We start from the raw sequence: 24,418 nt of genomic DNA, 5'->3' as shown, positions 1-24,418 counted from the left end.
GTAAATACTGGCTGCTGGTAGAAGCAATGCATTGGGATACACAGGACAAGCAGTACAGTAGTTCTTATGAATATAGTTGAAATCAATAATAGTAACGTAGGAGCCTCTAGATCAGCCATGCTAAGAACCTACATTCTCCAATTAAGACTTTACAGCTTGTAAAAGATTTCCTGTGCTTCTAATTTTACTGCTTCTCATTTCCTCTGGAACTCAGTTTACTTGGTGTCTCAGCCTCCGATCATCCTAGCGGGAATCTTCTCAAGCAAACCAACATCCACAATATGCCCTTCCTGCCGCCAGCACATCACCACACAGGTCACCTACAGACTGGGCAGACTGTCCTACCTTCTGTGCACCAGCTTGTGTATGGTTGGGTAAGCTTTCATGTATACTTCAAAGATTGTTCATAGCAGAAGGTTAAAAAAAGAGTAATTAAAAAATAAAAATTCTAGCTGGTGCTTATACAGACAGTTTGCCCTTCTATACTTGATGAGAAGTCATTCTGTCCATTCTAGATACAGTCATCATGGCTACAGGGGATACAAACTCGCTATATTTAACCATGAATGTTATTACTTTGCATAAGACAAAGAAAAATTAGTACCATGTTGTCCGCTTCCTTACTGTAATGTAGAATCAGGCTGAGATTCAGCCTAATGCATAAGATATTAGCAATAGAAATAATTATTTTTTGGAAGATTCTTTAAACTTAATTTAAGAGACTTGGGAAAGAAGTGGATTCATACAGTAAAAAGGCAGACAGAATAAGGCAGAGAAAAAGCACAGTCATACCCAGCAGAAAGAAAAGTCAATAAATCATTCCATACATGTCCATCTCCTCTTTCGCCATAGGTGCTGTTTTGGATGCTGCTTCGTACCTTTCTTCGTGAGGATCTTCAAGGACGCAGACCATTACTGCCCATGCTGTCACTTTCATATTTATAGATACAAAAGACTCTAGAAACAAAGTTTATGCAACCAGATGAAGTCAAGCCTCTGCTTCCTAACGGCATCAGATTCTACACATAAAGCTACTTGCTAGGAAACATGTAGGAGTAGGCTCAGGTTCTGCAACTCGCTTGCTGGTGGATCCATCTGAAGTTTACCATCATGTGGTTGTACTGACTTTAAAACAAAAAGCCTTGAAGACTAATTTACAGTGTCACTTGAATTTATGCTCGATTTGATTCACTGTCCTGAGCTGTGAAGTGACCAGCTAGTGAGTGCTTCAGCACTACTACTGCTCCTCTCAAATCTCCAACCCAGCTGAGACACAGGCTCTTCTGGACTTTCCAACCCACCAGTAACCGAGAGGCACATGTTAAAGAAGCACTTACCTTCTATGCACTGGGACTGACTGGTCAGGATTTCATTTCTCTCTGCTCTTCTTCATGAGACCTACCCCTGCAGGGTTGTGGGTGGTACAGTGTAGCTGATTATTTATTAATGAAACACTAAGTTATTAGACTGTCTTAACTGTGTTATGTAAGATGTAAGAAAGTAAACCTGTGCTTGTTAACAATACTGGCAAAACATTTCTTGTCTGCATTGCTTCCACAACCTGTTGCATCCAGAGCAGAGATGCAGGTCAGACTGGGACACCCCATTCACATTAACAAACCAAGAACCAAACCCAAACATATAAGGAAAAAAAATCAGCAAGCACAGCTTGAAAAAAAGTCACCAAAGGCGCAACACAAGGCCCTCATTTTACCTTTCCACCTTCCCACTGCAGTGCATCATGTCCCAGACAAGGGCTTTCCAGGCTTCACAGAGAGCTTTCATAGTTCTTACCCAAACCGCTCATCTTGTAAAATCAAACCTCCGTGATTACCTGCCCAGAAGGCACCCAGGCCCTTCGCAGTATAGCAGCAGCTGCTGCTGTTCATTGCTGGCTAGAGGGATACACAGAAAAATAGAAGAAAACCCTATAGTTCAGTATTGTGATACCCTCAGTATATTATATATAACACCGCTTTGCCGCAGCTGAGGCACCCTGCGGGCACTCTGTGGGGTCGGTAGGTACCACCTACTTAAAAGAACTGTGAAACTTCCCACTTGTCCTGGCACTTTGATCCAGAGGAGCGTGTCTCTCGGTCGCTATCGAGAAGCTCCCTCGGAAGGCTGGCGGTGCTCTGCAGGCTTTGCCGGCTCCCTGCAGCCGCTACCGCGCACCGGGGCCCTCCGCACCCGGCTCCCGGGGGCACCGCAGGCCCCCCCAGCTGCAGGGCCCGGCCCGGCCCCGCTGCTGCGGGCAGGGACCCGCGGCCGGCCGCAGCGCGCAGCCGGTGCTAGTGCCTCCGAAGCGGCACACAACACCCGCCCGCACCCTCTCCCCCGGTTCTGACACCAGCCCGCGAGTGACCGAGGCTTTCAGCAGCGACGCGCACCGGCGCCCGCGGCCGCGCTGCCCCCGCCTCAGCGCGGCTACCGACCGGCCGCCCAGGGCCGCGCGCCCGCCGCCCTTCCCGCCCCGCGGCCGCCCCCTGGCGGGAAACAGGCGCTGCCCGCGGGGTCCCGCCGCTCCGGGGGGGCAGGGCCCAGCCAGCCCCGAGCGCCTGCAGCCGGCCCGCGCCGCACGCCAGCTCCGGGGGCCTCGCCACAGCGGGGCGGCTGGCGGCTTCAACCCCGAGAACCGCAGCCTTCACCCCGCAGGCGCTGCAGCCTGACTGCGCGACTTGCGAAAGCCACAGGCCCCCTGCACCAGGGCCCGCAGCGCCGCCCGAGCGGCCACTTTCCGGCAGCGCAGAGCGGGCTCGGGCACCCCAGGCTGGCGGGCACCCCCGGCGGGCAAGCGCTGCGCCCCGCCGCGGGGAGCGAACCGCGCGGCCCGGGGTGCCGCAGCCCGCGTGGCTGGCGCCCAGTGGCAGCGGGGCAGAGCGAGGGCAGGGTGATGCAGCGTGCCCAGGGCCAGGCGGCTGCCGGGCGCGGAACGGGACTGGGCGCCAGCAGGACCCCGCGACCCCCCTCCCCCCGGCCCTCCCAGCGCCCCCGCAAACAAGCTGCCCTTCACCCGCGTTTGCACTGTTTTTGTTACACATTTAGAAACTCACAGCCCCAGGAGTGCAGGCTCCGCAGTGCCATTTCTGGAGCGACGCGCCGCTCTGCCCCGGGCGGAGCCCAGCGCCCCCCCGCCGCCACCCGCACCAGGGTCTGGACCGAACATACCCTGACCTGAGGAGAAATAACACAACGGTGACAGCCACCAGCAGCCGTGGAGATGTCAGCCCAACGGGTTCCGTACCGTTTCACACATTTTTTTTTAAACGTCAAGATTTTTCTCCGTTTTCAAATCCAGCTGTGAAACAGCAAGCTTTGCTGTTAAGTAGCGGCAAATAATGCATCAAGCCAGTAACATTTAGCAGGAAAGGTGCAAACCTCAAAAACACATGAATATAAATGTAACAAATTACATATATGATTTAAAAAGTGCAGGAGACATTTAACAGAAGTAGTTAGATCATTTTTACACCAATTCGTAGAGGCACAATAGTTTACCCAAGTATTTCATAAAATTAAAAATAAAGGCTTCCAGCTATAGCCCGGTAGCTAGCAAATTTAATTTCCTGTTGTGGTTGGTACACAGCTAACTTCAACATCACCTGGGATAGAAATTAAGCTGAGCACAGATGTGAAGCCAGGTTTGGGCATACCACATGTGAACATTTTCCCCTTTTTCTGACCCTGAAAGACCAGGATGGTTTAAAAGGCAATAGTAAGTGACACCACACTGCTCACACACCACACACCACCACTCTCCACCTCAATATCCAAATGCTTCTTTAGTTTCTCTGAGAAAAACCAAGAGTTCAAAGCCTGGAAAATGCCACAGAAGTGAGCAGTTGCCTTCTGGCCAGCTCACCATATGCTATGAATATCATTCTTGACATGCCATTTGGCCGAATTTTGCAAAATCTCTCACCGATCTACCCAAAATCACCCTGACTTCTGAGTTATCCATTAGCTTTCACTCTTGATGTTTTCCAAAATGAACAGACAAAACACCAATCCAGTGTTTATCCTAGTTGATTTTATTTACAATATATACAGTGTCTACAGAAAACGATTTCTCACAAAGGATATTCAAATAGCAAAACCACGGCGTAGCTTAGATCTGGGCACCGAGACCCGCAGCCAGCACAGAGCCCACAGGACAGGCCTGGTCCAAGCTCCAGTGGGATGCCAGGGCGGGATGCTGGCGTGCCAGCTCGAGGGGCAGCATCTGAGGTAGATCCAGTACGTGGGAGGCACTGCACGCTCTGCACGTCCCGTGGTACGCCATCGGCCCGATCCCTCTGACGTGTCATGCGGCAGTACAGATTTGTCCTGGTGTTGCTAAGCAAGCCTTCTCGTATACAGGGTGGTTTTGTTGGCTGTCACTCTAGTCAGCAACTATGTCACTCGTGTGATTTGCTTAGATTTCACAGAATACTTTGGACTCCTTTAGGATAAAAGGCACTACGTAAATCTACAGGAACAACGCTTGCTATTTTCATAGGGAGAATTCAGATGGGCCATTAACATCATGTTGCTCTGATGCTGTGTACCATGAAATTACATCCTTATTGCTTAACACTTATATTATCATTAACTTAATTTAATGCATTCATTGTCTATAATCCAGATAATTCCAAAATCTGAATAAGGAATGGAAAGCATGGTAATTTTGAGGACTGTATTCTTGTAAATTTCTCAGAATGAACTAAACAAACATACTGCACCTGAGAAAACCTCCTGTCTCCCTCTTCTTTTCATAGGTGTGTGTTTCCATATTCGAATAACAGGTTACTTGTGCTCCCCCCAAAAATAAAATTCCTAAAAATCTTCAAAACTAAAAAGTTATTAAAAACTGCACACAGAATGCCTCAACATATCATCTTTTCAGTACTAGTGTGGGAATAGCACAAATACTGAAGCACTTAAAAACTAGTCATCTAAAAATCAAAAGACACAGAAAATTTACTTTGTTAAATGATATTTTCTTCCGAAATAAGGAAGTAGTGTGATTTCTTAAGATATTCCCTAAAAGCTGCCAACATCCCATAAATTAATGTGAAAACTTAGTGACATTCAGATACAAGCTCAAGTTTATATCAGCCTACCATAACATTAAATTCACAGAATATAATTAGGGCTTACTACTGCTGACCAGAGTCTCTGATTTTACAGAAATATTTTGAATATAAATCCTGACATTTACCGAAATCCTGTAGAGACAATCCAAGTACTGGTAACTACACCACTTGGATGGTGGGGTAATTCTCACCCATTTGATGCAAATACAAATAAAAGGAAAACTTTATCCACTTAAGGCATGCCATTTAAGCACTTCCCTCTACCTGTAACCTATCCACTCAGATGAAAAAAAAAAAACACCAACCAAAACAACCAAAATACATAAAACCAAACAACCTCCACCCCACCCTATTAAAAAAAAACAACAACCCACAGAAAGAAAAAGAAACAAACAAAAAACCACAACACCCCCCCCCCAAAACCAAAAAGAAAAGCCCATAAAGCAGTAAACAACTAGTTTGCCTTGGTAGGAAATGAGACAGTTATAAGCACTGCAAGATATAAATTAAAAATAAATCCAAACATACCTAAAACTTGAGCAATTAATTAATTTTAAAGCTAAAAGAAAGAAATAAAACTTAAAAATACTTGCTGGTGTTTTCACTAATCACCAGAATCCATCTCAGAAAAAAATATAAAGGCCATCACATGTACACAACCCTACTAAATGTTTATTGATAGGTCTGAGAAAGGGAAGCTTCTAAGCACTTTCTGTTTTGGTTACGAATACAAAGAACACATTAGGGTGGGAATCTATCACTCTATTAAAAGAGCTTACCTTTAGAGACTCCAGATTTCACTTTACACCATTTATAATATTAGACTTGAGAATCTGGACCACAAGATTTTGTACAGCCAGGCAGAGTCAAGTCTACCACAAAGACTCTACTACAAGTTTTACAAACAAACTAGTAAAATAATTTTTCCATTTGTCCTATTTGTACATGGCTCCTTCCTGGAAAACCTTTTATTTGTTAAGCTCAAATATGACTAGTTAGGAGGTAAAAACCAAAAACCAAAAAACCCTTCTAAAACCCAAAACAACTGAAACAGAAAAAACCTAAAAATCTTCCCCAAAACAACCAATAAGGGTTATACAATTGTCAACACTTCAGAAAAAAGCCCCATACCTTTAGCAAAACCTCACAGATGAAAACATTTCCCAAAACTCTATTTCCAAGGGGAGGAGAAATCTTCTTCAATGTCCATGTCATCACTCACCGAAAAAAATTTTATAGAAAATTTTATTCAACATACAACATTTTCCAGCAAAAAAAGGCAATATACAGGAAGAGTTGTTGTACACTGCGGCTACAGAGACAAAATAAAATACTGGAAAAGAATGTAAAATTAAGTGTGAATTGCTGATTCTATCTTTACTGCACTCAAAACTAGACACGCAGCTGGCATTAGCTCCAAAATAAAAGGAAGCCGTCTGGGGACTGAAATAAAACTACACACAATGAATATCAACATCAGTGAAATTCACTTGCAGACTCACCCAATAAAATTAACCTCCAAGTGTTAAATTGTACATGTTCATTAAATATACAATTTAATTTTTTCTTTTTTTCTTTTTTCTTTTTTTTTTCCTCCTTTTTATACAAAGTCAACAGCTTACTAAACACTAGTGAGCATGCCCTCTGTGCTAAAAGGCTATTTCTTGTGTTTTCCCCATCTCTTCACATGTTAACTAAATTAATGATATTTATAATCTTTTCACTTGCTTTTGCCAACTTTTGAGTGTCATTCTATTTGCCAGAAGATGGCATAATAAATTGCAACAGTATTTATCAATGGTTGAAAATTTAATAAAAAGACCCAAATATCTCTTTTTAGGACTCGGGGCATCCACTTGGCAAAATGGGATGCAAAATAGTGACTAAATTAAATGAAAACTAGTTTATTAAAAAAGTTCCTATGCAGCTGGAGGAGACAAAAATCCCGAATAAGTGCCAACAATGTACACAATGAAGTAGAGATTTCTATTTATTGATGATGTGAGTTTTTTGCATTTACAAATGCACAAAAATGTCATTTAAAGTATAACTGAAGGAAATAAATCTGATGTGAGTCTAAACATAAGACTTACTAGCTGCAGTGATGGTGAACACCATACCAGGAAGGGCAGCCAGCCAGCTTATGCCATCTATAAACGTACTACAGACAAATATTTTGCCAATGTCAACTGTTCTACTAAACTCTTCCCTCATTATGCTGACAATTGCCTTGCATTACGTTTACCATAAAATAACTCTCATTGGCATCCAAGCTTTATAAAAACACCTTCATTTTGCTCAAAAAGGGCAGTCAATAGATACAGAGAAGCCAAACTGAACAGCCTCAACAAAATAAAATTAACATCAGCAGCAAATCCTCTTGCTGAAGACTTCAGATATAGTGCACGTGTACCAAAGTTCTACAGTTGTTAAAAAGGTGCACACACACACTTATTTTTGTCCCTTGCCTTGACAATCTGGTTAATTAAGTCAGTTATGGATTTTAATAGCTTTTTCAAGGTAAGTGTAGCGACTTCTCTTTGGGGCTTTATTGAAATGGTCAAGCCCTAGCCATGGCCTTGGATGAGACATGTTGCCTGGAAAAGAAAAGAGAGAAAAACACAATGAAGTTTTAAGACTAAATTGGAAAGTTTCCTTTACACGCACTCCTGTGTGCCCTGTTCACAGTTTGTTAGGAATCGCAAGGGACGGAAGAGGACTGCACAACAGTCCTAGAGGCCACAGCCAACAGGGCGGCTTTCCTGACTGCTGCTTTGCTTTCCTTCCAGTAATACATTCTACAGCTGTTTCTGGATCAGGTAGCTGGCTTTTCTCCTCTTCAGTCACTTACAGGAGGTTTACAGCACTGTGTGCTACAGCAAGAAAACTCCTGTTATAATTCATGGCCACAGGCACATCAAAGTACCAGTGTTCACCAAAGCACTGAGCCTGTTTGAAACAGGGAGGCATCCATCATCTAAATATGACAACCTATAGTACTTGCCATATTATAAGTTATCTCTGCTGTATTAACTTATTCTTATCACCTGGTTCAAGTGGGAATATTTGTTAAATTCATGTAAAATGCAAATAATCATTTTATTAAGAAATCATGTAACTGACCTCTTTATTTTCTGAAGAAAAAAATTAGTCATATTTAGATTGTAAACAAAACATACAGATTGGACTGAACAAATGAAAACAATGTGGTTTTATCTACCACTAGTTTTCATGAAAAACCAGTCTGCGTACTTCTTGCAAATGGGAGAAATTCTCTTTTAAGATGTCCTCAATGCAGAGCATCAAATGTTCTTTGAAGTGAAATGATAAAGGCAGAAACAAAATACCCCCCCAGCAAGAAAAGCACACTCCTCCATTCAAAGCCATCAAACATGCAACCACTAAAGCATAAAACACTTGACCTTTTTGGTTGCCTGCATCTGCATTTTTGGCTATATTTTCTTCAATCAAATTTATTTGTCTTTTTGTTTGACATAATGGTCAATGTCAAACATAAAGGAGAACTGCCAATCTCGCTGAGATCATTTGAATGTCTTTTAAAGAAGGAAGTGAAGTCCTACACTGTTAGCGCCAGCACAACCATTGCTAGAGTACACCTCTGTAAAAGCAGCTGGTGTCAATAGTTTCCCTCTATGTCAATCAAGTTAGAGCATCCCAAAGCTTTAGTTCAATCAGTCCAGCATGTTCTAAAACGTGGTATTTGTAGAAACGTGTAAGCCCCATATCTTGACATACTACTTAAATAAGAAGGCATTAGAGCATCATATTAACACCCCATAGGAGAATTTCAGGGGGTGGAATGAATTCTATCGAAGTGGATTATATCATGGGAGCAACTTCCCGTGAAGTCTCAAATGAAAACCCTTTAATCTCACATTCCTACAACTCCTACAAACAGTTCAAGTTCCCCCTTTTCCAACTTTGCTATGTTCTGTATTTTTGACCTAGTTACCTGGTTAGTCTTTCACGCTGTTTTGGCAATTTGCTTTGCTCAGAAAGTCCGACAGTTTGTTTCAGACTCCTGCCTTCCCCTTCCCACCCCCAGAACGATGACTCACAGACTCTGCCTGCTCTAAGCACACAAGAGAGAGTTTATCTGTCCATGGAGAAACATCTGTCTCCGAGTTCATTATCCAGAGACCCCCTCACAACTAGTGCAGAAAGAGGTCCCACCAGTGACACACTACTCATGGGTGACTTGTGCAGATGCAGGCATCCAAAGTTTTGGCAAGTCCCCTCATATTCACAGCCATGGGCCATAAACCTGTCTGTGCAACATACCACAACGACAGGACTTTTTGCTAGGTCTAACCCTCTGTGAGTTTTGAAATAAATGGACAGTTACAGGATTTCTTTACAACTGCTACACAAATCCAAAACACAGCTTGGAAAAAAAAAAGAAAAATAATCGGAGAAAGTCTGGCCCTAGCACAACCTGCCAACAAAAAACAGAGCCCATAATTGTCAGAAAAACAGAACTGCAGAGAGCAAGTTGTCCTCAATCTTGTTTCTACCAAACAGAGCAGCTCACAAAAAGGAACAGCCTGCTAAGTTAGGGGGAAAAACCTCAACGAATTCAAGGCTTTCAACAGAGCACTGACTGCAGATTCAAAGGTGCCGTTCCCAACTGGGAACTCTCAAAAAATTACTGTGGTGGAAGTCCTGAAGGATTAACCTGGTTTCTCCTCTGTGTAAATTCCTCAAAGAATAGAGCTTTAAGTACCAGTGAAGTAAAAACCAAGATGGCAGACCATCCACAGACAATTGCAGAACAGAGCTGCATTTGTAGCTTGGTGAATCACCTCTTAGGAAAAGAAAATCCAAACAGGATCCTATTCAGAAATGTAATATTCTTGTTAGATTCTTCAGATTCATTGAGGATACCAAGAACAAACAAGAAGTATCTTCAATTAATATGATAATTTGCAGCACACTTAAAATAAGAATCTTATGAGAATGCACCTTAATATTTTTTAGGAATAACATGAACCCATGCTCCAATAACAATATGAGAATCACACATACAAGGGAGCAGACGGACAATACAGGCAAGGTGCAACTGATGTCATCACCCTCTTCTGTAAACCATGTTATACTGATATTTGACCCATTTGGTTACTCAAATACAAGCTTTTAACTCTAAAGGAAACAGATTCTTTAGTTACTTCTATACCTATACATATTCTCAGACTAAGATACACACTTAACACTGTTAAGTGTGCACATAAGTGTATATAAATACTCGCTTAGTTACTACATATAATGTATTTCATGTACAAAGAACAAACTCCTCCTGCATCCTGAGTTAAGGATGATCACATTATAGCAACTGTCAGAGCAACTTCAGCAGTTCAAAAGAATAGTCAAGTTGTCTAACAACTCACCAGGTTGGGGCTCAAAATCTTTCAAGTTCACTTCATACTCATCTTCATTGAGATACTGGTGTCGGCCCATCATTACAATTGCAAATTTAAACTAGGGAAGGAAAAAAACCCCAAACAAAACAAACCCTGGTAAGACACTGCATTAAAATAAAGCCTTCAAGTCTAATTTCATAGTCAAACTTCCAGCTGGTTGTAAGTAGTATTCTTCAGGGTTTGATAAAGGCCAATCCTATTTCAAATCTTCATCAACAACCTGGATAACGGGATAAATGAATACTCAGGAAATTGTGAGCCTGCATCTGGAGTACTGTGTTCAGGTTCAGGCCCTCCAGGGAAACAGAGATGGCAACAAACTCCAGCAAGTCCAGCAACAGTCCAGTAAGACAGCGAGGGGACTGGAGCCCATGGCATACAAGAAGCTAAGGACAATGGGTTTTTTTAGCCCAAAGAAAAGGTTAACAGGGGCATCCAGTCTTCCACCAACTGAAGGGTGTTACACAGAAAGAGACTCTTCCCAAAGGGCTGCACAGCAGAAGCACAAGAGGCAATCATAATGAGTTGCAAAATGAAAAAATCTCATTACCTGTAAGAGGAAATAACTGCCACTAAAGATAGGGGCAATGCTCCAAAATACCATGCTCAGAACATGGCAGAATTCCCATCCTTGGGAGTTCAAATTGCAACTAGGTAAAACCCTGAGCAACCTGACTTTAAGCTAGTTCCAAGCAGGAACATGAAGTGGGTGGCCTCTAGAGGTCCTGCGCCATCTAAACTTTTCTAGGTTACTTAATGTTTTGCTGGGTATCTCTTGACGCAGGACAGAAATACTACTCCTACACATCCTACCTAATTATTCTCAGAAAAAGCATTAAGTCCAGCATTTGTTCTGTTGATCAAAATCTACACTGATCCCAAACCTTTGGTGTTCAGACATCTTAAAGTAAACTCATTTAGGGCCTACACTCAGCAATACTCTTCCAACTTGCCATTACCTTTTCAAATTCTTTTTCTTGTATGTCCAGCATTGTCTGAATCCGCTTCATAACCTCTCTGAAGTGTTCACCCTAATAATTATAACAAGATTTTTAGTAAAAAAAAAAGTCTAGGAAAAAGATGGATACTATTAATATTTCCTGCTTCAAGCTTTATCAAAATACACTGCCTTAAATGTCTGTTATTTACAAAATTACACAAGTGTCAACATCATCTGCTACAATATGGAATAACAACATAAACCTTTCTATAAATTCAGCAACTTTAAGTACTATTGATTCATCATTAGGCAAACTGTCCCACAAACTGAACAAGTACTGCTAGTGATACGTGCAAGTCAGGTTAAAGTTAAGAAATAATAGTAGGAAATTTAGCAGCAAAATAGGAATTTGGAAAAAAATTACATATCCTTTCTAAGCATATTACTTTTTAAAACCTCTACACCTGTAACGCTCCCCATCAGTCACTAACTTTTAGTGGTACGTTTCTGCATGCTATGTAAACTGCCCCAAAAGTGATGGATGCCATCAACTTAAAGATCAGCAACACACATCGGTTGTCACAGACAGGGAAATGCAGTGCAAATGGTTTCCACCAGAAATCAACACATAGGTTTTACTCTATGCTGATCAAAAATATGGAAATAAAGAGCAAAATTTTATGGGATGCAGAGATGTGGACATATTTCTCATTCCAAGTGTTTCAGGCAGGTAATTTTCATACAGACTAACATACACGAACCAGACAAAGTTTAGAAGCTAAGTGCTAACCGCCCCCAGAAATACAGTTTGATATTAAAAGAATCAGTGTGACATTCAGCTCGAGCCGTATAACATAAAAACTTAAGAATTTAAATTAAGCTTTCAAAATTAGCTTTCACTTTTGTAGTCCAGCCCTAGAAGAAAAAGCACATTAAATTACAGAAGGTATGAAATGAGAAGTCACCTTAGAAAATATTGAAGAAAGCAAACTCATTTTTCATGATCGCCCGTCTCAGTAAGAAGCCAACCAACCACGGCCTAGCCACTTTCGCCAACAAGTTTGCATCGCGATTGCTAAAGTGTTATTAGAAGTAGGACTCTAGGTTTGGTGGGGGTGGGGTGGGTGTTCTGCAGGGGGTTGGGGGGAGGGGTAGTATTGCTTTGATAGCATTTCAACTCCTTGGCTGAGGCTGAATGCCTACTTTCTAGATACTGCACAGGCTCACTGAAACACTAACAAACTTTATATGCAAAAGAGAACCAAGATGGTAAATGATGTAACTGTAAAAATGCATATTGGGGCAGAACCTTTTACACAAGAGCAGTATTTTTCTGTATACTCTTTAAGCTAATCAATTTCTTTGACAGTACTTTACGAAAACATCATCAATATAATCCCATGGGGAGAAAAAAGGAGACATACTGTACCTGGTGTATCCTCAGCAAGAATGGAATTCCAAATGTCCCAAAAACCTCTTTGTGGAAATGTGCCACTGTGATTAGCATCTCATTTTCTTTATCTATATCTACCTGGTCCAGAGGAATTTCCTAGATCCAGACAAAAAATTATTTAGCAATCAGCTAAAACATCCCCGAAAAGTTACTTATTAAGTAACTAAAAGCATAATTGATATGCTGTTACTGATATCAAACAAGTCTATTTAAAAACAATTAAAACAACCATGCTGTTTGACAGAATCTTTTTACAGGAGTCACTCATCCCTGGCATGACAGCATTTCAGCTTCCTCTACTCAGTAAATACTCTCCTGGCTTTCCCAAATGTTTGTTTGGGGTTTTTTTGGCATGAAATCTATCAGCTGTAGTAGTAGCTGATAGCAATCTCACAGACTTCTTCTTGTCTCCTCGTTAGAGTTTACACAGGAAACAGTTTTAATTTTTAAATTTCTGATCTTTGAGACAAGTTAACAGATTTGAATGATGGAATATGTAAAAAAAAAATCACATTATCAAGTACTACAACTTGGCTCAAGAAGCTCAAATTTAACAGAAAAGAAAACAGAGTCTTCTAGAATACATAAGTTTAGAGTAAGAAAGTGGGTTCTAAGCATTTATATCATGAGACCTCAAACAAACCTTGAAATTGTTGCTAAGGCAGCAAATGTCCTATGGACAAGCCCTTGCCTTCATGTATTGTTATAATAAACATACATAAAAAAATTAAAGAATGAAATCATTACAGGGAAGCAGATGGAATAAAGGAAAAAATTTAGAAGTATTATGTTTAAAAATACATTTATATTATCAAGTAATCTAGCTTGCTGCAAGTATCACAGTACTGAAAAATCAGAAGACACAAAGAGACTCAACACCTGAGAGAGTTTCTTCTCTCAAAGTCAAGTTTTAGAGTTTCTTCAAGGCAGTAATATTTACCTCTATTCGAAACGTTCGACTTGTTGCAGGTGACAAACACTCTAACAGCTCATCTTCCTGATGGACACCGATTATTTTGTAACTTACAATTTCTAGCAGCCTTAAAAATAAACAAACAGGAAAAGCATTTGAAACATTGAATTAAAAAAAAATCAATGCAACATTTCCTTTTCAGACCTTGAGAGGTATTACTGTAGTCAGGTCGTAAACAGATGCTACTACTGTGTTTGTAGAACTCTGAAGTCAGTCTTTAGTTAAAATTAAGTTGTAAAGTTACAGAAAGTTAAATTAATTCTAGCTTATGGCAAAAAAGCCTGTACATGCAATTAGAAGACAAAGGTTTTTAATTTAGGTTATTTTTTAAAATCCCTTTAAATGACTTCACTTTTAGCTCTTGAGAAGTTAACAGTATGAAATGCTTTCATTGGAAACAGTTATGAAACTGGGAGGTAACAAATGCAATTGATGAAACCTATGCATCTCAAGGATGTAACTATGAAATACAAAATAAATATTTATATAAAATGCATAGTCATAGTTAATAAGAACACTCTTAAAAATCAAAAGCTTCCAGAGTAGCTTTAAAAGAGTATCAAACTGCATTTGTTAATTACAGTTTCCAGAGAATTTAAAATTCTGTGGATACTTTTCTGCGTAAAATCCATGTGATCACATAGAAGAAACCCAAATCTTCCAGCTTTACCTTAATTTCCCTGAACCTTTCTCAGAGAGTTCTACAACTTTTTTACATTCTTCTAACAGGTCCCGCACACACCCATGCTTATCTGGATATACTGTTATTTCCTATAAAATTTGAAACAGAGGAATCATTAGAAAACCTGAAAACAGGAACAATCATATTAAAGCACAGTATACACTGGATTCTTCATCAAAAACCCATCTTTAAAAGACAACAATTACTAAAGTGAAGAACCATGTTTTCTTCAAATTTTTTTTTGTTAAGAACTGACACAACTTTTTTTAGATTTATTTTTTATGGGACTTTGGTGGCCTGGGTTTTGAATTTTTTTCTTGTTTGGTTGGGTTTTTTACATAAGGTACAACTTTGTTCTAATTTTGGGTTACTCGGGGACAACAGAGTGTACGAACCATAGTCACAGCCGTGCCAGCTTTGACACAGAAACAGCAGCAGGAGTGTGACAGCCAGCCTCAATCACTCACCTCTTCCCTAAACTGGCTATTTAGCCATATGCATTTAAAACTTCTTCTGTTTTCAAAATCAGTTATTTTCATTTTGAGCTTAAGGAAGAAAAGAAAAATACTTTAGGCATACTTTGTAAAGGGCAGAATTATATTTTTTTTTAATTTGCACCAATACAAACAAAAGACTCCTACCTGTTGATAGTAAAGTTTTTTAGGCTGCCTAGGCTTGAAGAACTGCAGAAGATCTCTTAAAGTACCTTCATAATTATGTCTAAGAGGATTACCAGGGCCATCCCTATAACTACACAGGAAAAAAGAAAAACACTAGTATCTCTTTACAATCCATCACTGCTCAATAAATCAAACTATCAAGTACAAATATTTTTATTCCTGGCTTCCAGTTTCACAAAACTGCTAGCACAGCCTAAGCAGCAGCATATTCAGTGCTTAAGTGATGTTAAATACAGGTGAGCCTATGGGAAAGAAATACCATTCCTGTGCGTGGTGACTCTAGGGGCTGTTTACAAGCTCACCTTTAACACTGCGGGGTGGCGGACCTACATTCCTCTGAAACTACTAGTACAGCAGCACATGCTTTATAGATTGTGAAAAGTTAATTTGTGGAGCCATATGACACAGCAGATTCCAGAGTGACCACAGCACTGTAAACTATAAAGAGCTATTCACATTATGACAGTCTCACTGATGATGACGGGAGATACCTATAAGTTAATAAAGAGCAATCTATGCTTACACGAATACAAAAAGATGATATAATTTTTGCGCGCACATTAATCCTGCAGCAGATACATATAACTACTAATATGCTGTTTTCTGCTATAGTTCTATACAGACTCAAACCCAGTTTTACACAACTGTGCCTGAGAGCACCATTTTAACCAGAAATGTCCCTTTTAGCCGCTGTGAACTTGTTAGATCATCGTCATCTTCATGAAAACTCATTTACAGCCTGGGGAGGGGTGCATGCGGGGCAATCAGTGAAGTAATTCCTGCATTTAAACATGTAAAATTGGCAGAAATCCTGCTTTTATGTGCACTTGTTTCTGCTCTCCTCCATTCTACAAATCTACATTAACTGAAACAGCACTTGCACTAGCTCAGTAATTTGTCCCATACAGTAAGGCTTTGAAGTAATGATTTTAGAAATTTAAACAACAGTCCTTTGAAATGCATCTTTTTTCAATGACACTTTCTGGAACTCTTCTAAAATGTGCAATTCTTTGAGGCTATAGAGCTAGCCACTGCAACACTTAAAAACTGTCCACGCAACCATGCCAGAATCCTAACATTTTACTGGTAAAAGGTTAACAACCTGAAAACAAGCTACAAAGTAACTGCTACCGATCTGTATTTGGGCTAAGTATTTTAAAGAATAGTTTAGATACAGAACATTAAGGAAATTCATCTTACCCTTGTGATTTGAAAAACTGTAATAGCATTGGATCCGTATTAAGTCTTTGCGCAACTGTCTTTGCAACCTGCAAATAATTTTTTTGTAAGTTCTGAATTATTTCAGTTATGACATCGCTTTACAATGATACAGTCATTCACTACATGTTAAGAACATTATGTTACTGTAATTCTGAGAGACCCACTATGTCTATCTACTTCCCCAAGGCAAACTAAAGTAGTCTATTTAGCTTCTGAACAGTTGACACAGAGTAAAACGTACTAGAAAAAGATAAAAAAATTTAAAAAGGGGGGGGGGGGGGGGGGGGGGGAAGGTAACTGACTCTTTTATTACAATAAATCACTGTCACTATAAGGCCACAAAATCCACAATAGCTCTACTCCTCTTTTGGGCTTTTTTTGTTTGTATTTGTTGCGTGTTTTTTGTTGGATTTTGTTTTTGTTTTTTTTTTTTTAATTATAGTATTAACAGGAAAATCAGTTAAGACTTGCTGTTTGAAAATTCCTACTGTTCTTTAATTCACTCTAAGGAAGTTAGCTTGCTGGGCAATATCACCACATCATTGCCATCAGTATATTTCATGTCACTGCCTCACAAAAAGCATGGAGATTCTCTCCGTTTTTCCCTTACCACAAAAGAACTATAAAGAATTTACGCTTCAAGTGAAAATGAAATAAGAGAAAGTGAGTTGCCAAAAAGCAGATGATGAGAACAGGATAGCCATCATGCCTGACTTCCACTGTGTATGCAGGTGCTCAAAGTTCCTGCCTTTGGTGACAGAAAATACAACTGCCTGGGTTTAAGTGATCTTTTTGATGCTGACAACAGCAACTGCAGGAGAACTGTAGGAAGCCAAATCTACTCAGGCTCTGAACAGATCAGATCAACTTTAGTTTTCGTTGTTCAGTTTTCCTCTTCTAAACACCCCCAGTCACCCTTCATGAATAACAGGTTTGATCTGTTTGTGCCACTGAACATCAAACAGCATTGTGTGAATAAAGCAATACAGTTTGGTCTACAAAATAAATATTATTGGTGATACTACAAGCAGAAAATAGGCATCACTAGATCCCCAAGGTATTTTCCTTTTAACAGCTAAGTTGAGTAAGTTTTACATGTCACTTAGAAAGCAAATGCATAATTTGATTAGAATATAAATTTCCCTGACAAGAGCAGAATGGCATATCAAGAAAGAATCCTATTGTCAGATTAACTCATCATTAATAAGACTGGGAGTTCTCAGAGCAATTTTTTCTCACAAGCAGTAGTGCTTCCTTAAATTTGTCATTATCACAATGCAAGAAGTGCACAAGAATATATCTACTCTTTTCTAAAAGTACGTATAATGCACTTGTGAACTAGTGCAAAAGTTACTTTCAGTACAAGGAAACAAAAGCAGAGAAACACATGGGACACATACCTGAAAGTAATTCATCCTATTGGATAAAGTAACAACAAAGCCTGGGTCATTGGGGATGGTTTTATCACAGAAAATGACATCCACACGATGATAGAGGTCTCGGAAGTATTCTTTAGCTGTTGGTAGCTCACTGTTATCATTTTCTGGGTCATCCCTACAAAAGCAAACAAACGATAATACCATTACATACCATGTTGTTACACATACAAGCAGTCAGGGTTTTTTAAAATGTTCTACAGTAAGTCAGCAACAGTTGAGAGAAACAGAAATAAAGTTCAGAAACCTTTTTAAAGAGCCACCACTCGTACACAGTAGAACTACAGAGTCAGTAGTGACCCACACCCCCGAGTATTTCTGTGCAGCGCAAGGGCAAACGCGCTCACCCCCTGCGCTCGCCCACTCGGTAATCTGGCAATATTCTGAATCCAGCTGTTTCACAGCAGCATTCCAGCAGTAGTCACCCCTCCCTCCCACCCCATTACTGCACAACTGTATTAACGCTGCCACAGCTTTCCATATACTCCTGTATCAATTGCTTTGCAGAGAGGCCAGATGTACAACAGCACTCCTTGAACCACAGAAGCAAAACAGTTGGCACAGACGCTGGTCTGGGTCACTACTGCCTGGTACCCCTAACTTCTCAGCAGAGAAATAGCACCAGGGTACAAGCTGTGCACTTACCCAGGAGTCAGCAGCCAGCCAAAGGTGCATAACACCAACTGGGTCAACAGGGAATGCGAGTTCCAAGGCATGACATGAGAAATACATTCATCTCACATAATCTGGGGTAAGAGTGCTGAAGATAGACTAGCTGGCTTCCACCCACTGTCAGCCCATGGAGAGAAACAGAGCAACACAGTTGGGTGTGACCATCAGGAGTGAGAGCATAGAAATGCTGATTTATAGCCCTGACAAGCTTATGAAAGATCCCTTTAATGGATACAAGATGCAGGAGTTCTCCTTTTGCCTTGGAGAAAACTCCAGTTGAAGCACCAGTACACCTATGAGTTGCGTATGCTCAGGCAAACCGAGAGCATCTCATCACCATAGACCAAATAAGAAACATGCTGTGAGCATGAGTAAAAGGGAAAAAAAAAGAGAAAAAAAGGGAAGGCAGTTTAATTCTAGGCTGAAAGGAGCTCCACGCCAAGAGCCTTGTACAGTGGTAATGGTACAGAGCTCAAGATGTGAAATGTCAGTAGGCTCTTCAGAGTGAGTTACAGTGGCTCCAAGTAAAAAGCTGCAGAACTCAGATGCATTGCTGAACCACACCCTTTGATAATATTAAGACCTATTTTAGGTTATTAGTTTTCTCAACTAGGGTGAAACCTTCTTGTCCTTAAATAATGTGGCATGTGATAACTAAAACGCTAACAGAATTTTTTCATTTCCCCTTTGAATAAACAAATGAGAACTGCTGAGGAACATGCCTACTGTTGGAAAATTATACTTTGCTCTTGTTAAAATGCTTAATTAAAGGAAATTCTGCATTCAAAGTGAATCAGGTGATTTAATTGCAAAGATAAGCTGTCCCCTTTAAAATACATACTTCTGAAACACTATGATGTCGCCATCCATGAGTTCATCAAGAGCTTTATCAAGAGATACATCATAGTCTTGAATCCTTTCTGTTAAATTGGGTTTAACTTCCTGCAATAAAGAACAAAAAATTGTTGATCACAGAATAACAAAAGACAAAAATAAAGGTCATGATAGTGAAGAAATCATCAGGTAAGGTAACTTCTATCTTCAACTGAAACAAATGGTAGATAGGCAAATTAAATGTATTGTTAGCTAAGGCCCAGATACATCTAATTGCTATTGATAAAGCTGGCTGCTCATTTTTACCATTGAAATCTCACTCAAGTTATCTTCATTTTCAAAAGTATTTCAGCATTCAGCATTATCTTGTTAGCATATAAAGTTTTTCAAAATTCAGAGATTAATGTTCTACTGATAGAGCTTCCAAGGAAGGTTGGAGAACACCGATTCACTCGCTTATTTTAATAGTGCAGAACTTTTGTACAGCAATTTACTTGTCTTTTTTAATAAAAAAACCCCACTAAACAAACACCAAAACCCTATTCAAAATGCATATATTGTAAAATATCTATATGCATGTTACGTATTTATAGTTGAAGGTTGACCTCTTGGGATAAAAGCACCTGTCTAAACAAACTGGAATCAAACTTGACCTGCAGAGTACAGTACCTGGTGGTTCTGCTCTTTAGGATGCAAGTGTGCGTGCTCCCCTGCAAGCACCAGAGAGAGCAGCATGACTGCTAACAAAAATCATAATAAAAAACACAATTCCTTGCTCTTACTATAGCAAGGACTTTGCCTTGGCAAGATCTGCATCTTCAGCACTCAATAAACACAGCAGTTATAAAGATTCACAGTTGCTGTGTTTGGGCAGAAACAGGTTAGCAGAAAAAGTATTTTATTTGCTGACTTCTAACTTATGGAAGGAAGGAGAAGATGCAACATTTTCTCAACTCTGCTGTTCAAGAAGGACACTGAAAATACAATGGCCAATAACATCAGCATCATTAGTTCCTTTAATGCTGTGGGCTCAGAGGACATGCACAGATCTAGCAGGGTAGAGCTGCCCATGTAGGACTTCATGTAGAGATATCTTGTATTTAAAGCCCCACACTTCTAGCTGTATGATTTAAAACTATCTGCTGCTACTCTCTTGTGGCACTGCAGACTTCAGAACTACAGGTTACAGAGCGCTTATGATTTATAAATTTAAAATTCATCAGTTACCATTGTTATGAGCAACCTTTTTTTAACCAGTAAAGCTTCTTTTTCTTTAGTTGTAACACATAAAAGAAAAAAATGTTACAAAAAGTCTATCAATGCAAACCTCATAGAGGATAAGGTTAGTTTCTTGTGGAAATCCTGCTCTCTCACACATAACTGGAAGCAAGTCACCTATTGGAAAAGAAAAGGAACATGAAACATGTTTCAATTTAACTGCTAGTGAGACCTCCTGCAAGAAGGAGAGAACCTATTTTTCTATCTTGGATAAAGAGTTTTTAAATGCCTAAGAAAGACAGCCTTTCAGGTTTAAGCTTCCCTTATTGACACAGAGAGACAGACTTTTAAGATTTCCTTCCACTTCATCTGAACAAAACCAACAAAAGTAAGTGCCAGGCCATCCAAGACCAAAGTGATTGATGAAATAACACTGTTCCTTCCCCAGAGAAAAAAATTAATCTCTTTAAAAAACAAACAAACACACACACACAGCTAAAATACAAAATTAGAAAGAATGTACGAGTCAACAAAATGAGACATTCAAAATGACAAATCTAGGTATTTTTAAAATGAGACATTCAAAATGACAAATATAGGTATTTTTACTCAGTGGACATTTGATGAATTCTTTAAATGGACCCATATGAAAACCAAAGCTCACGCCCAATTCAGTCCAAGCAGATGCTCTCAGGCTACCATAGTGAAAAGGTGTAGAGAAGTTATTTTAAAGGCTATAGCAAAAGCACACTCCACAAAAAACAACTTGAAATAGAAGGAAAAAACCAAACTGGAGAGCAATATCAAATCACAAAGCTTTACAGCAAGTCTAAAACAGCTGTTTATGTGCAGCAACACCTGGTGAATACAGCAAACCTGTAGCAGAAAAAAAAAACCCTGACAGCCAACAGTGTATTAAGACAATACTCTCAGCCTTGCAGAGTTTTACTGACACAACATGGGGAAGAAAGCTAACAAGTGTTGGAAGAAATGAGAATTTCCTCCTGTGGCCTACACCTTTGATTTCACTGATAAAACTAATACAAAAAAAAAAAAAAAAAGCAATCTATTGTCTTTAAAAAAATTAGTTATAACAATGAAATCTAATTTTAGAACTCACGTATTTTACAGGATATAGGTGTATAGATATGTCCACAATAATTCAAACTCCGAGTCTTCGGATCATACATCTTCAGAAACAACATTACATCATCTATGAATCAAGAAACAAGATTTATTTTTAATTAAGGTTTATTTGAGTATGTTGGGGGTAGGGGGGGTCACCTAGCCATTTTTCTTTAAACAGTAACAATGACGTGTCTGATTTATTATTTTGATTACTGCCTTTAAAATTCTTAAATGCTGAATTTTTGTAAATCTTTTTATAAAAAAAAATTGTTCAGTGATTCTAAAAACACATGAAACCTCTTACACTTGAAGAGGAGAAATGAGGGGGGAAATGCATTAGAAAACCTAATTTCAGCACTGCAGTTTGATGGGTACATCAATGTCATCATTGAAAGAAGGACTGCACAATATTTTCTGAGATATATCCAAAGTAAAAGTATTTTGTGTTTCCTCAAGTTTTAGCAAATATGCTTACGATCTTTATCGAACTTTGGTAATGTTGCTCCAGTAGCAGCCATCTCTGGATCTACTGTTTCCAAAAATATTGTCCATGGATTTTCATTGTCACTGAGCTCAATCATCTATGTAGAAAGATGTGGAAGAAGAAAAAAAAGTCTCTGGAGAATATAACTTGATATCTGCATTTTCATCGGATATAAGAACTTCATGACATTCTATGAGTGGGAGAATTATTTTTTTAATTGCATTAACAAGAAATTTAATAAAATTTATTAAGAGAAAAATGACAGATATAAAAACATCAAAAAGGTTTTAATGAAGCACAAATTACAGTTTTTATTTTAAAAAAGACCTATTTGTTTTTCATTTTAAAAAATACACCTACCTTTATTATGGCAAGAAAATCACTTTAGAAGTAACATGACAGTGAAACCAATCAGTTCTCTGTGGTATTTAAGACACAATGTTTTGCATTTTACACAATTGAATCCAGAGTTTCTATCCAAATATTGGAGGACTCAGAAAGACATTTCTGTTTGAAATCTAACATAAAAATCATGATCATGCTTTTTTTCATGGAAGAAAAAACATGTACCACACTCCTACCTCCTATCCAAATCAATCCACTCAATTTCAAGTTCTCAAGTATCAAACTTTACCAGATAGAGGTTAAACTAAAACCCTGAAATATCTGATGTCCAAAACTTATAGAATCTTAAGAGAGAACTAAAAATTATGGGTGACATACAGAAATAATGTCATCTATCAATTAATATTTACCGTTTTATTGCCATCTGCTTCATTATCTAGCATTGCAGGTCTTTTTGTTCCATTACTTCTAGCTTGCATTGGCCATAATCTGATTTGATCCTGGGGAAATCCCTAAAATAAATAAAATTCATGAGACGAAAGAAACAAAAGGATGGCTAGATACTTCTATTAAACCCAAACAGATCTTCTATTTTAAATGGTCTAAATTATGACTGTTGCCGACACCTGGAGAAAATAAAACTATGAAGCAACCATATGTCATCAAATAAACACATACAGATACTCTCAGCTACAGAAGACTTACCATCGTTTGAGAGAGATTTTGAACAAATTCTGTAAGCGTGGAGTTTTTTAATACTTTGAAAACAGTATACTTCACTTTTTCTTCATCATACATATCATTGCCTTGGTGTCCACAGAACTGATCCTCTGCCACTATCTGAAAAATTACATTTAAATGTTACTATTCATATTAACTCAGCTGCACAATGTAATACCTTCTCACGATGCTTTACGATGTGACATACTGGCTCTCTGGATAGTGGCACACTGCTAACACTATTCGTGTTCTCATGAAGAAAATTTGCAAGTGTACAGATTATAATGAAATTTTTAAATTGTGATTGATAAGCACAACTGGTTTGTAATTGTGCGGGATTTGTAAGAATTAGTGTGTTTTAATTACTCGCACTGATTTGCCTAGATCCCAATCTTGGTAACATGTCCCCTAACAATCTTGGCACTTAGAAAACAGGCTAATAATTATTTTACCGGTGTAATGCAAGGAGGCTGGCCTAAAATGTCTCCTGTACCTCCCACTGCTCCCATGCATTCTTTGGTGACAGAACGACAAATGGTGCAACTCTGCCGTCTCTCCACTGAAAACAGCTCTACTGTAAATGCAATGGAGAACAAGCTAAACCTCACCGACATCTCTACTTATGAGCACCAGAAAGAAGATGCAAGGAAACGTGGAGGAAAGTGGAAAATGGGTTCCATCTTCTTGTGCCAGATGGGCTCTGGAAAGAGCCATAAACAGGGTTCCTTAAGGCAATTCATAACAATCTAGTCCATCTGGCTTTTCCAAAAAGATAATTGCAAATATAAGCATTCTCTCCTTCTGCTTCTACTTGACGAGCTCAGTTTGGCAGTAGTCCAGGCTTGCAGCCTATGTCTAGATATATCCTAATTCTAGAAAATAATTCCTGAAGGAGGCAAAAGTGTGGTGACAGGGCAGCCATTTAAAATAACCTGGTCCTTTTCCTTCCACCTGAACTATTTTTACTTGCAAGCATATAACTTCTAGAGAAAACAGAAGTGTCTACAACATACAGTACTGCTTGTTTCACTAGGATGCATTGCATGTGTAAAGATACTTCCAGGCACTAAAATAGTAATTTCACTTCAAACACTACTTCTGAACACAAATTTTAAAAAA

General features: G+C 39.3%; 1 protein-coding gene across 2 annotated transcripts in view; it reads right to left on the bottom strand.

Moving 5' to 3' along the window:
* Positions 1 to 6,302: 6,302 nt before the first annotated feature.
* USP7 (ubiquitin specific peptidase 7) overlaps positions 6,303 to 24,418 on the bottom strand; it is a 75,581-nt gene continuing 57,465 nt past the window's right edge. For both annotated transcript variants that reach the window (XM_040589042.1, XM_040589043.1), the window contains 16 exons: positions 23,285 to 23,419; positions 22,990 to 23,091; positions 22,226 to 22,331; positions 21,743 to 21,835; positions 20,732 to 20,799; positions 19,412 to 19,512; positions 17,863 to 18,016; positions 16,442 to 16,509; positions 15,203 to 15,311; positions 15,029 to 15,106; positions 14,550 to 14,650; positions 13,847 to 13,946; positions 12,883 to 13,002; positions 11,473 to 11,544; positions 10,481 to 10,571; positions 6,303 to 7,672 (listed from right to left, as the gene is read on the bottom strand). In XM_040589042.1, coding sequence (XP_040444976.1) covers positions 7,566 to 7,672; positions 10,481 to 10,571; positions 11,473 to 11,544; positions 12,883 to 13,002; positions 13,847 to 13,946; positions 14,550 to 14,650; positions 15,029 to 15,106; positions 15,203 to 15,311; positions 16,442 to 16,509; positions 17,863 to 18,016; positions 19,412 to 19,512; positions 20,732 to 20,799; positions 21,743 to 21,835; positions 22,226 to 22,331; positions 22,990 to 23,091; positions 23,285 to 23,419 — 1,605 coding nt within the window. In that variant the 3' untranslated portion in view covers positions 6,303 to 7,565. The remainder of the gene's footprint in view (positions 7,673 to 10,480; positions 10,572 to 11,472; positions 11,545 to 12,882; positions 13,003 to 13,846; positions 13,947 to 14,549; positions 14,651 to 15,028; positions 15,107 to 15,202; positions 15,312 to 16,441; positions 16,510 to 17,862; positions 18,017 to 19,411; positions 19,513 to 20,731; positions 20,800 to 21,742; positions 21,836 to 22,225; positions 22,332 to 22,989; positions 23,092 to 23,284; positions 23,420 to 24,418) is intronic.

This window comes from Falco naumanni, chromosome 4 (genome assembly GCF_017639655.2).
Source record: "Falco naumanni isolate bFalNau1 chromosome 4, bFalNau1.pat, whole genome shotgun sequence".
In the NCBI taxonomy this organism is placed as follows: Eukaryota; Metazoa; Chordata; class Aves; order Falconiformes; family Falconidae; genus Falco; species Falco naumanni.
The sequence above is the reverse complement of the archived record's forward strand: the minus strand, read 5'-3'. Positions and strand labels throughout refer to the sequence as shown.